Here is a 12,563-nt window from a genome sequence, read left to right on the forward strand (position 1 = left end):
CAGCCATTCCGACAGCTTTATTCATTAGTAATTAGGCAGGCGTTGTCTGGCATCTAGATTAATCCCACTTTTAATTATTTTGAAATTGTGTGAGATTTCCCAGGCATTAAAGATTATGTACGCGCTTGCTGATTCCACAGCAATTATTCTAATGTAATGATGTCTATTAATACGCTTCCCAGCTTGCCATGCCCAGAGGGGAAATTCCCAGTTTCCCCCTGTGGAGCACACATCTCCCGGGCGGTGTAACCCCCCTATCCACCTGCTTATAATATTTTCCATGTGCTTCACCTAATATTAGTAATATTACAGAGTTGTTGCTATACCAAGCACCAGGCATCGATTGCAAAGGGGGAGAGAGACTCCTCGAGGCTTCGCATCCCCTCGCAACCGCAGAGCAGCAGCTCCTGCTGCAGGGACGGGAGTGGAGACCCGGCTGGAAAAGCTGGAGCATCCTTCCTTCCCTCGGAAACTGCTGCAGGGCTCGCACCCAGCTGCAGCCCACCTAAAAAAAGCAGCTTAAATTTGCAGGGCTTTTTGAAAGGAAAAGGTCACAATATTTCCATCCTGGATTGGGCCTGAAATCCATTTGACCTGAAATCAAAGGTTTAATTCAGCTCGTGGATCATTTGAACTTGTTACAGATTGCCTTTATAATTTAAAGATAGTATTTAAAAGAAGAATGTAATTTCAAAGAGGAACAATAATAGAGGTGTGAGCTGAGAACCTCAAAACAGAGAGCTGTTCTGAAATCTCACCTTTCACTTGGCCTAAATGTCCCTTGAAGTCATCCTTTTTCACTATAGCTCTTATCATTCCCAAACTTCATTTACCAGAAAATTTACTATTCATGGGAAAAATGAGTTTTGTGCCACTGGTCACCAAACTTATGTTGTGGAGCTGAGACCTCATTAGCAGAACGAGGGCTCTAGTGAATGTTGTGCCAGGAGTCGTTTGCAGCCCTCTGTCCATGAATGCCCATCAGAAAATACATCTATTTGACATAAACCTCTATAGTTTATATAGTTTACAGTTTATATAGTTTACGTAGAGGTTTATGTCAACAACTGCTTGTGAACATCCTTGCAAGTGAAAACCTTATTTGCAGTCATACAAGGGAAGATACAAATTCAAAAAGCTGAGAATACCAAAAGGCAGAAGTCATATTGTCCTGAAAATGAACACTCAGCCCTCACTATAAATATTTTGATTGCTTTGCATATATATTGTTTCAGCATTTCATTGCTCCCAAAACAAAAAGCCATATAACCTCAGCTGCCTGGCCTAATGTATCCTCACAGAGCTAAACTGCATGACAAAGCTTCTGGGTAGAGACCACGGGTAATTTGGCTGATAGATCCTCTAGAAGCTTAGAGCCAAATTCGATTTCAGGTCTAAACTCGTCACTCCGTCTCTAGAGATAGCAGAGCAGCGACATTAGCATGATGGGAACGCAGTTGACTCTGAACTCAAGAAATGGATTAAATGAAATTACACTCTTCCCTGATGAGGCTGGTGGAACAGGGAGATTGCTTTAGGAAATCCAGAATTGAATTTCAGAGGTAAGAGTTCAGATGTTGTGCTATTTGCTCAGGAAGGTTTTGCACAGGCTGTTCCTCCCCGCCGCACAGGAGCCACAGCTGGCAGCGGGGTGGGAAGGGCAGATGATGCCGGCTGCCTCCAGAGCCCGGATCCCACCTTTGTTCAGATCATGACTTGGTTTGTCGCTGCTCCGTCCACCTTGGAGGCAGGAGATCCCAACTCCCCCGTCCCAGCATCCCCATTCCCACATGCGGTGGGAAGGACCCTCTGCTTTTCTCCTCCCACACGCTGTCACCTCGGCAGAGTCCAGCAATAACCAAACCATCCCCAGCTCCACCCAAACGCTTCAGAGATGGGGATATTTTTAGTAAGTGAAAGATTTAAATCAATCACCTGCTTGGGAAATCTCCTGCAGAAGACGTCTCCGTAAAGATGACCTCTCCACCCAGAGCTGCTCTCTGTGCCTCCCTGGGAGCACGTGGGCCAGCCTGGCAGCCTGGGTCTGCAGCTGAAGGTTTGCATCAGTTTGACAGGTTCCCTCAATTATCTGATATTTCTGGCTGAAATTTAAGAGAGGAGATGTCTTAGTGTTTCTTCTCCTTTCCTCAGTGATTTCATGAGCTGAAACAGCAATTGCACTGGTATCTGTCAGGTCTTATTCACGGCTCTGATCATTCTGGATAACATGCAAATTTTAAAAATTACATGAAAAAGCCCATTAGTTCACTTTTACTCAAAAATGACATAACTGGAAGCAAACCTGTATTACAGCATACTAAAATATATCATATGTTATACAATGAGGTTGCAAAGTTTATTGACAAAAATCAGCTGAGCAGTTCACTTCCAACAACTCTTATGTACCAGGTACCCTTTAGGAAAGTTTTAATCCCAAACTACTAGTCCCAAATACAGCACTTTGCAAGGCCACGCAGGTTTCACAGCTATCAACTTTCCAACCTTTTGGAGGACAAAATGAACAAACCCATTCCCTTTAACATTACATTCTAGTGCTACACATCTCCATCTCCAAAGCAGCCCTTGGCTCCACACCAACTGCCCTGGGCAGTGCTGGCAGCACTGGTGTTGCTGACATCCCTACCTGGTGGAAACTTAAGACATCTCTGTGCTCAGAAGTGTTTTCTTAACACGTGTCCAGGCTTTTCAAAACTTACCGGAGGGTTTGAGTGCTACTTGATTCACTGCTGCAGCTCCTCAGCTTCTGAAGTTTGTCTGTGCAAACACATCCCGCCCTCCCTCCATCCTTCCTCTCCCGCAGTAAAAGAGTTTTCTCAACTGTCAAAGTACCCCTCTCAAAAGGCAACCCCAATTGCTTTTATGCCAGATTTCACTGCTGGGTGCTTTTTTAGTTGCAGGGAAGCATCTTGCATGACCTCTATCCCATTAGCAGCTCCACTGGCAGCTTTCTCAGTGCGCTAATAGACCTGTATATAAAGCCATGTCAGTCACACACAGATTCGCTGGCAGATCCCTCCATTCCCCACTCCCCCGACCCAAAAAGCCTCACAGAGATAAGATGCCCCTGCAGGTACTCGCAAGAGGAAGGACATCTCTCAGGGGAATTCAACTAGGTCAAGGCAAGGTCTACTCTGGACACCTTCGGGTTTACCACCCTGCTGCAAGTCCTGCAAGGCTGCTGATCTTTTATAGCCATGACAAAAAAAATGCCTCCCTCCAAACTGTAAAAAAGCATTTCTTCTAGTTGATCTAGGGCATTATGTTCAATTCATTCTCACCTGCTTTTGCATCTAATTCTGGTTTAGCTTTTTTGTGTTTCAAAACATCCCCAGGAGGGATACAGCAGGATGCGCTGAAGTCAGGGTCTAGGCAGCATCCTCCAGAGCCAGCTGGAGCAAAAATGGGGGGTATCATGTAACGGAAAAAAAATAATCATATGCATACACACACATATATGTACACACACAGAAAGAATCCCTTAATCCTGCAGACCATTGACAATCATATTTAAAATCACCAGAAACCACAGCTGGTTTTTCTGAGGACTGCTCAGAAAAGCAGTCAAAACCTCTGCAGTAACTCCTGAACCGGAGAAAGTCCAAAGTGGCTTTCCCCTTGAAAGCTGTAGTTTAAATAAACTTCAGAAAAGCCATGATTTTAAACTCATAGACTGGCCTGTCAAATACTATTTCATTCACATCGAAATTACCATTCATTCTGAACCGTGCAATTCCCAACACGTTGTCAGATAAAGAAATAACCACATGAAAATCAGAAGACTGTAGTTAAATTTTATTTATCAGTTCTATTGTTAAATTACACAATCAAAGTCAGTGGATCGGCCTGTAAATCTACACAATAAGACAGCGTCTACAGTGGAAATCAGTAGAATTTGATATGGTTATGACAAAATGGTATCCTTATATTCGTACATCCCCTATATACAATAAACAGTATACACAAAGAAAATGCAACTAGTCTCTGTAAACCATGCACACCACAGCATAAAAACAAAATGCACCTTCTGCAACAGGCCCTCCAGCTCGCCCACGGTTAAGTCCTGTTTACAGCAGTGCCTTTCAGTTTTAAGAGCGAATTATTTTCCCCCGTAAAAACCAAAATACAACCAAGACATCATATTGGCAACTGCAGTTCTCATTTAAAAAGAAAAAAAAAGTGCTGTACATGAAGTTATTCTCTTTTTCCAAGCTGCTAACGCAGAGTATTGGTTTGCTGCTGCTTTGCTCTCTGCTTGCCCCCCGCAGGATTGCTGCCCCCCGGGTTGCAATACAACATCAGATGTAAAACAACTTTCAGATTACTTAGGCATGGAGCCCTAAGATGCTTTTAAAGCCTTCTGCCTCGTTTTATGTCCCCCTGCCCTCTTGGTGTATAGAATATTACAGGCGCAAGGTAATACTGCAAGTGAGCCTTGTAAGCATCGCGTACATTGGGACAGAGAGTGCCCTTTTCGGATGCCTCCATCACCACGCACCCGCACTGAGATCGCCATTTAGTGCCAAGCTCGGGAGCGTTGCAGGCTACGCACAAAATTTCTGAACTTGCTGAATGTATAGCCCAAGCCTTGCAGAGTTTTTTTTTTATTTTTTTGCATAGAGATTTATAGGAGCCCCTCACACCTCCTGCCCCATCTCCTCTCCCTGTTGGTCTTGGTGAGGCCAAAGGACTGCAGGGGAGCCCGGTCCAGCTCCAGCTCCGCACCCTGCGCCCCAGCAAAGCCTGCCTGGCAGCAAGCTGCTGCATCCCGTGCACCATGCAACCTTCTCATCCTGTACAACTATGGCTATGGTAAAATTGGTTTCCGTCATTTTCAGTCATCGCTCATCTGTCGTTGCTAAGAAGGGCTCAAAAGCGTAGTTAAAAAAAAAAAAAAAGCCCTGTTCTTATCTGGTGTAGCAAAGATTTACTGGAAGTAAATCCTAATTCAAGTGTAAATCTACTTCTTCCATTGAACAATTCTCTTCATAATATTGCTGGGATTAGAGAGTTTTATGACTTTTTAAAGACACTACACAAATATCTGCAACATAATTTCATCTAGTTTATACCACCAATTATTAAGGAATGATAAATTCAGCATTATGTATTCTAATGGGTAAGAAAGACTTAAAATGAGACACTGTCACAGGATTATAATTTGGAAAAGGCTTTATGAAACAAACATGAAAATGTGCTGTAACTTTTCCAGAATGGTTAAAATCATACTGCCCTGAAAAATTCTGGAAACAGTGTCTTCAACATTGGCATTGAGTTCAGAAAATTATGTATGTCTTTTTTTTTTTTTTCCTCTTTTTTTAATATGATATAGACCAAGCTTAAAAGTCTAAACAGCAGTAGGTAGAAAAAGTTTAAAATTTTAAATATTTATATAACTAGAGAAATTACTTCTATTCCTTTTAAAAGCCAATATTATACATAAAACTAGTCAATATTTTTTCTAGACCTTTATTGTTCCCTTCATTGTCCATTCATTAACTTGGTAAATATCATAAGCAGTTGGTGCCCTTGAAAACACATTATTAAAATAAAATTAAGATAAAACCAAAGGGAAAAGGTTTTGCTCATATACTGTATTGTGAGAGTATGCTAAATGCTCGTTATTAGGAAATGAGTTTGCTTTCCAGACAGATTTCAGTCGAGCATCATAAACATTTTCCAGCATCCCATTTTGTACTCATAACTAATTTAAGGATTTTTTTTTTTCTTTTCTTTTAAATAAATGTCCAAGCAACCACTTCCGATGAGCCTACTTGGCTCCTGTATTTCATAAATAATCCAACAAACCTAAAAAGGACAATTTAATTACACGTTAAGATTAAGTGTTCCACATACAGTACAACATTTACTGCAAAGGCAACTGCAAAGGCAACATTTTAACCTCTTTTTGCTTCAAACCCTGGAGAAGCGTGATTTGTTCGGACTGCTCAGTCGTCTCCGATTTGCAGGTCGGGTCAGGGTCTGCTGCATTTTCGGTGTCTGGCGAGTCCTCCCTTCCCAACTACCGCCGCCACCGCTCCACGTTCCCTATGTAGTCAGTGCTGGAGCTGTTCTCGCCCTGCTCTTTCAGGTGCGCTTGCTTCGCCCTCAGGATCTTCCGCTGCTCCTGGCGTTTCCGCCGCGCTTCCTGGTGCTCCTTCTGCCGCATGTACTGGTACCGCTGCAAAAACAGGTCTTTTGCATAATCGTACAATTCCATGTCTAAAAAATTGAGAGCCTCGATGCGCTGCTGAGTCTGCTCGTCTATCTCCACGCTGGAGGCCCTTGTGCTATTGTACTGCGTGAACGGCGAGATGAAGTTCATGTTGAAAGTCTTCTCAAAGAGATATTGAGTCTTCCGCTGAAATTCGGTCAGGCCGAAGAAGGCCATCCGCTTCAGGTTCTCCTTGGCACTGTCTAGCAGAACCTTATTTCTCTGCTCCTCGGGCATGACCGACAGGTTGTAGCATCCCACCAGGCTGAGGTCGGAGAGCATGCGGACTTGGCGGTTGTTGGCGAGGTTGTAGGGGCAATCCATGAACTCCTGCAGGGAACAGCCCGACCAGTCGTCCCCGGTGTAGCAGCTGGGCAGCTCCTCGGTGGTCGGGGACCGGCCGTCGCAGACGTGCAGGGATGCCTTCCACGTTGCTCCTCGCTGGACGTGGCGCCATTCGCTCAGGTATCGGGAGACGGGGTCACGCAAGATGGTGATATAGTAGAAATTCCTGCCAAGGGGAGAGGAAGGCAGAGCGTTTAGTCCCATGTGTCTCCAACACACAGTGCATTAACATTCAAAATCAATAGAAACTTGGAGGTGCACTTAAGAGGCTTTCAGGAGCTCTGCTGCAGAGCGCTCTTCTGCCTGCTCGCCTCTGCGGGGTGAAGGACAGCTGAACAAATTCCCCGGGGGGAGCAGGAAGGGTTTTATCTACCTGCACACATCTGTCTCCTCTGAACGGGTTTTGCCTTTAAGGAAGGGAACCCAAGATTTCCCTCTGTGCTGGGCTGCCCATGTGGCAACATGCTCCTGCTGAGAGGCACCCCCATGTGCGGAGAGGCACTCTCATGAGGCACCCTCAACGGATGCTCTCCCTAGCATGTAAGCCCCAACCCAAGCAGGGCACGGGTGGCTCTGGCTTTTTTATTTTCCTTGTACAACAGAGCTGCACTGACAAGTTTGCGTAGTCTGCAAAGTGCCGCTTGTGCTACGTTTCACAGAATCAATTTGGTGGGAAGAGACCTCTGGGATCATCGAGTCCAACCTTTGCCCTAACACCACCATGTCAATTAGACCATGGCACTAAGTGCCATGTCCAGTCTTTTCTTAAACATCTCCAGGGATGGTGGCTCCGCCACCTCCCTGGGCAGCCCGAATAAATGCCTCCTCATTTCTAGCCTGAACTTCCCCTGGTGCAGCTTGAGACTATGTCCTCTTGTCCTATCACTAGTTGCCTGGGAGAAGAGGCCAACCTCAATTTCCTGATGAGCAGCCGTGGGTCTCAGCTGCACGATCCCCAGAGCAGTGTTACACCTGTGAGGAAGACATTTCCTACAAGACATTTCCTTTCACAGGCCAGATAAACAGGATGTGCCCAGAAGCCCCAACCACTTGCACTGAAATGAGGATCTTGGAAAAGCCCATACATATCCTGTTTTATCCTCCTGCCTTCACCTGATACAGGACTGCAACGATAAGAGAGGAGAGATAAGTGAATAACAGGAAATTAAAGGACGCGTTACAGCATTTTGTAAGAGAAAACATTTCCAAGGCAGGTGCTGGCTTCGGTTTGAAGCAACAGGATGGTGGCACATGTTGGGGACACGCTGCCGCAGGGAACCCCATCAAGCCACCAGCTGGAAAAGCTGCAAGCTCAACCTTACATATAACATTAAGAGATCACTCTGGGTCACACATTAATATCCATCGTCAAACACCATGTTGTCCACCGTCGGCAGCCTGAAGCCATACACACTAAGCTCTTTGCACCTCCTTTAATATGACCACTACTTCAGTGATGATGCTGGAGGTACACTGTCAGGATACCAGCCATCTGCTTACGCAAATGGAATTAAAGTAGCCCAATAAGCAAATTGTTCTGCCAGGCAAGGCCACTTCTCCAGGACGAGGACACCGAGGAGTGTGTGCCTGGGAGCCCCAAGCCCCCGGGGTGTGATCGCCACGTCCTCGGTGCTGCAAAAGGAGGAAAAGGGACATTCATTTGCTTTCCCAAGTGGCATCATGAATGGCCACCCCACAGCCAATCTTTTGTTCCCTATCGTTTCCTTCGGCAGAAAAGCCACTAGATGTCAATGTTTTACAGAAAATTGTCTCTGGGTGGACTAAAAAGTGAATCACAAGCACCAAAAGCATCCAACAGCACAAGGGAAAGGAAACCTGGAGAGTTGCCATTCCTCTTCCCATTTAGAGCATCCAAGCTCATAAATAATTAAATAAGTAGCAAGTACAATACACTTGCAAAACAAAATAAAGCCAAGGAGCCCAGTACAGCATCAGTGGTTGGACACAACGGCACCTCACGCTCGGAGAGCCAGGACACCGCAATCAGCACTATCACTGTCCCCACGCTCACCCAGGCACTGCTGCCACCTCCCCAGCTCCAACGGCTTTGGCCACAGATTCACACTGGCAAAGGGAGCCAAAGCCCCCGCCATGACCCTGAGGAAGGTCCTTTTTCCCAAAAGTGCCATTAAACGATTCCACAGTGAGAGCTGGAGTTAAGAGGGTGCAAGGACAAAGCTCACTTTCAGGTTGTGCACCTGGAGCGGCAGCTGCCAACCTCACATTGTCCCTTGTAAAGAAGCGAAGGGTTTTGTTTTGTCTTATCTCAGCAGGTCTCTGGCAGCGTTGGAGAACCCAACCTGGCAAAAGGAAAGGGCTTTTCATGAGCACCATCACCCCAACCCACCACCCTGACGAGCAGGAGCTGTCCCTGGTCATGCTTGTGCAGCAGGCTCCTTTGATGCAGCAAGGACACAGCCTTGTTGGGGTCCTTGACACGGGGAAACGCATCATCTCTGGGGCAAACCCAAGCCCCTTCTTTAACTCTTGCTAGGACTCCTCATCCTTGGATCTAGTTTATTGAGATACTGCACTAAAATAATGACCCAACCCTCAAGCAATAACAAGTTAGCGCCATACAGTACTAACCTCTATACTAACTATAGCAACTAACATATAGCAACAAACCTCTGAAGATCAAGGAGGCAAAAGCAAAGTTCTGCTTATCCCAGAGCACCTTGTACAACCTGGCCCATCAGCAGTTCGGCAAGGCTGGGAGGGGAGTGGGGTGCAGGCAAGAAGGTGCTGCTGGTTGAGAGAGAAGGCCAACCAAACCGTACGCTCTAAGGTCATCACAGAAATCAATGAGGAGTTAATGCAAGAAGGAAAACAAATCCTGAGCCAAGATCGATACAGCGAGCATTTTATTATAGCTCAAACTCTTCAGCCACTATCCCTTTGTGCTCTTTGGTCGCAGGCGGTGACAAAGTGCCTCCCTTGGCTGCTGTTGTAAAAACAAAAGAATGAATAAAAACTTGTCTGTTGGTGGAAGAAACTGCATTGTAATGGATCACCATCACCTCAGGTGGCCGATGGCCTCATCCGTGCAGATATCTCCATCAGTGCCTACCAGGGGAAAAATGGTGCAGACAAGGGAGACTGGGGAGAGGAGGCTGAGTAAAGATCTTCACTGGACTCTGCCGTGAACGTGGAGGTATCTGGGCTCCCTCCAGCACCCCGTGCTCAGGAAGCCAGGCCATCGACAGGGATGCTTATGGGATGCTCCAGACGGAGCACATATGCTACCTGGCCTGAGCACAGCCCCCTGCAAATAGGTTCGTGGCTGTTATTTACACCATCTTGTTATTTTCCAGATGAATTCTGCTTTCAAGACAAGACTTAGAGAGAGATGCTTTGTCAGCTGCTGGGCCAATCTCAGCTATTTTGTGCATTTCTCTCCTTAAGTTTCCCTGTTAAAATTCTACCGGAAAAGGTGCCATTCCTTTTGGGAACACCAGCTTTGGGTTTGCCCCAAGCCACTCTCATCCAAGTTAGAATTCATGGCAGCTCCAGAAAAGCAGCCGTGCTGCTCTGCATTTATCTGAACTGAGCTTCAAAAACTCACAAAAGCTTTAATGCATCGTCAAGTCAGAGCCGTGCCAGAGATGGATTCGGTCATCAGTGCTTATGAGCATCCTTCTGCTGCAACTGGGAGGAAGACTCAAAGCTTTGCAATTATTTTTAGCTCTGTACGTAACAGCTTGTTCTTTCTGCTGTCTTAACACAGGGGTGTTGAGCTCTTGCCCATTCCTTGAAGCTTGTGCTTCAGAGCCAAAGACAACATGTTCGCAGGTAGAGCTCAAACTTTACTGTGAATCATCCCGCTGACTTAAAGAGCTGCACTCATCAGAAACACAGGGATTCTAATAAAGTTGAGCTGGTTGCCTATGAAGCAGAGAACAAACGGAGCTTGCGGGCAACTCAGAAAGTAGGTTGACCCTGGAGCCACCAGGAAGGCAAGATGGTCTGACAGTCACTTGCTTTTGGTATCTTCCTGCACACAGCTACTCCCCGAGAAACGTGGGGACCGAACAGTCCCACAACGTTGAGTTTGCTCCCCATGCTGCATCGTCTGCTCTGCTTATCACATCACTGCGAGGTTGAAGACAGAGTGTTTTTGGGAGCTGTGAATTACTTGCACATAATCCATTACCACCGAGGACCTCAGGAAAGGTCAGAAGCTCCCCTCAAATAAACGTCCAGCTAATGTCTCACTCTGCTGGGGTGTGAAAGCTGAGCTTTCTTGGTGCTTTGACGCTTCTACCCATGGGTGGGACAAAGAAAATGGGAAAATGGCAGAGACAGGTGGGGTGATGTGCTGGAAGCCAGGGGTGGACAGTGGAGAGACGTGCTCAGCCTCCCGACAACCGCAGCAATGCCAGCCCTCATGCTACATCCTCCTGGCATGCCAGCTGCCATGCTGTCCCGGCATCACCACGGTGCCAAGAAAGCCATGTTTCACCCATGGGCCAGAACCGCAGCTCCCTCTGACTGACCCAGCATGGGCATCATCTCTGGGGCAGTGGTGCTGCCACGTGAATGCCCGGTGGCTGGTCCCAGGGCACTGTAATAAACTGGACAGTCATGAAGATGCCCTATCCTCTTCCTCCTGCACAAGCGCTGCTACCCATGTCAGCATCCCAGAGACCCCACATGGGAGCAATGCGTGCTGGGTTGAGGGCACAGAGCAAGCCCTGCCTGCCATTTTTGCTATGAGATGACTTTTGTTAAGATAAGATGTTGTTTTTGTTGAAAGGGACCAGGAAACGTGTGCTGTCAGTGGACAGACCTGCTTTCAGCTGTCTGGTTCCTCAGCCCAGGGCAGCCCCCTCTCTCCTTCCTGCACAGCCCCCAGAGAAGATACGAAGCAAACTGAAACCACAAAGACCTCTGTGAATTCCTCTGGGGGCTTTATTGAGACTGAGCCATCTGCTTGCTTTGAAGGATAATTTTGTGGTCACATAGTGCATCTGTGCCAGCCCCTTCCCCACCTCTGCCCAGCACAGAGGTTGAATGAGAATCCTTTTTTCCAATCTAATGATTGTTTTTAAAAGCATCCTTGTAGCAAGCTTCTAAAAGCAACATTAAAGAAAAAAAAATAAAACTGAAGTCAAAGTGAGGAGGTGTGAAACCCCAGGGGATGACAGCACAGAGTAAAGCCAGAGCCTTCAGAGCCTTCAGAAGCTGCCAGAGAAGGGATGCACAGCTACCCACGCCGTGGTGCTCAGGAGGCTCATCGTGTGCGGACCTGCTCTGCTGACATGAGATGAGGAAGGGGTGACTTTGCTTAAGCATCAAAATGAGTCAGAACCTCCCAAAGTAAGAGTACCTCTCATCCCAATCCAACTGCCCCGCTGGGCAAAGCAGGACTGCAAAGCAGCAACAACCCAGGCAATGTGGAGAGAAAGGGTTATGGTCAAACCTGCGGATGGAGCACGTGGGGAAGGCTTGCAGCTCCCTTTGCTCCTCCTTTGCTGTGCCACAAGTTCTCCTGCCACAAAAGGCTTGGCAAAACAGACCATCAGAGCAGCTTAGCATCCATTCTAAGGGCCTGAAAGCAGTGAGCTGTGGGCCGGAGGCAAAAGCTCACCAGCAAACTCTTGTCTAGCAGCTTTAACTCTTGTATGTGCTCCCAGGGCACCTTAACCCCGACAGAGAGGCTCTAAGCAACGGCTACGGGGTCCAAACAGGTACCATCTCCATGAGGACCACAACTAAGGCTGGCTTCAGCTCGGCACGTCTGAGTCCCTTCAGGTCAAAACTCCCGCTGGTGCCAAGTCTGAGCAGTATTGATCCCTGCCAGAGGACAGAGGCTGTCACGCTGTTTAATTGCTTGTTGAGGTAGAGGAAGGCTGGAGGTCAGACGCTGGCAGCTGCCATGCCTTCAGCCTGGAAACCTGAGCCTGCCTTGATGGAGCTATGAGGCAAGTAGCTGGAGAGAGGGGCTGAAAGCTAAACATCCACT

The 12,563-nt window shown here is 47.0% G+C and overlaps 1 protein-coding gene across 1 annotated transcript; it reads right to left on the minus strand.

The window, feature by feature from the left end:
- Positions 1 to 5,025: 5,025 nt before the first annotated feature.
- LOC104169382 (heparan-sulfate 6-O-sulfotransferase 2) lies at positions 5,026 to 6,797 on the minus strand. Its single transcript, XM_009710285.1, has one exon. It carries the CDS (start codon positions 6,779 to 6,781, stop codon positions 6,041 to 6,043), a length of 741 nt encoding a protein of 246 aa, XP_009708587.1. The 5' UTR covers positions 6,782 to 6,797; the 3' UTR covers positions 5,026 to 6,040.
- Between the last annotated feature and the right edge of the window lie 5,766 nt (positions 6,798 to 12,563).

The sequence above is a fragment of the Cariama cristata genome, unplaced genomic scaffold (genome assembly GCF_000690535.1).
Source record: "Cariama cristata isolate BGI_N322 unplaced genomic scaffold, ASM69053v1 scaffold9971, whole genome shotgun sequence".
NCBI classification, from domain to species: domain Eukaryota; kingdom Metazoa; phylum Chordata; class Aves; order Cariamiformes; family Cariamidae; genus Cariama; species Cariama cristata.

What these genes read in the sequence shown, in the direction of transcription:
- LOC104169382 (XM_009710285.1), bottom strand. Translation starts at nt 6,781, where the DNA reads ATGGGACTAAACGCTCTGCCTTCCTCTCCCCTTGGCAGGAATTTCTAC.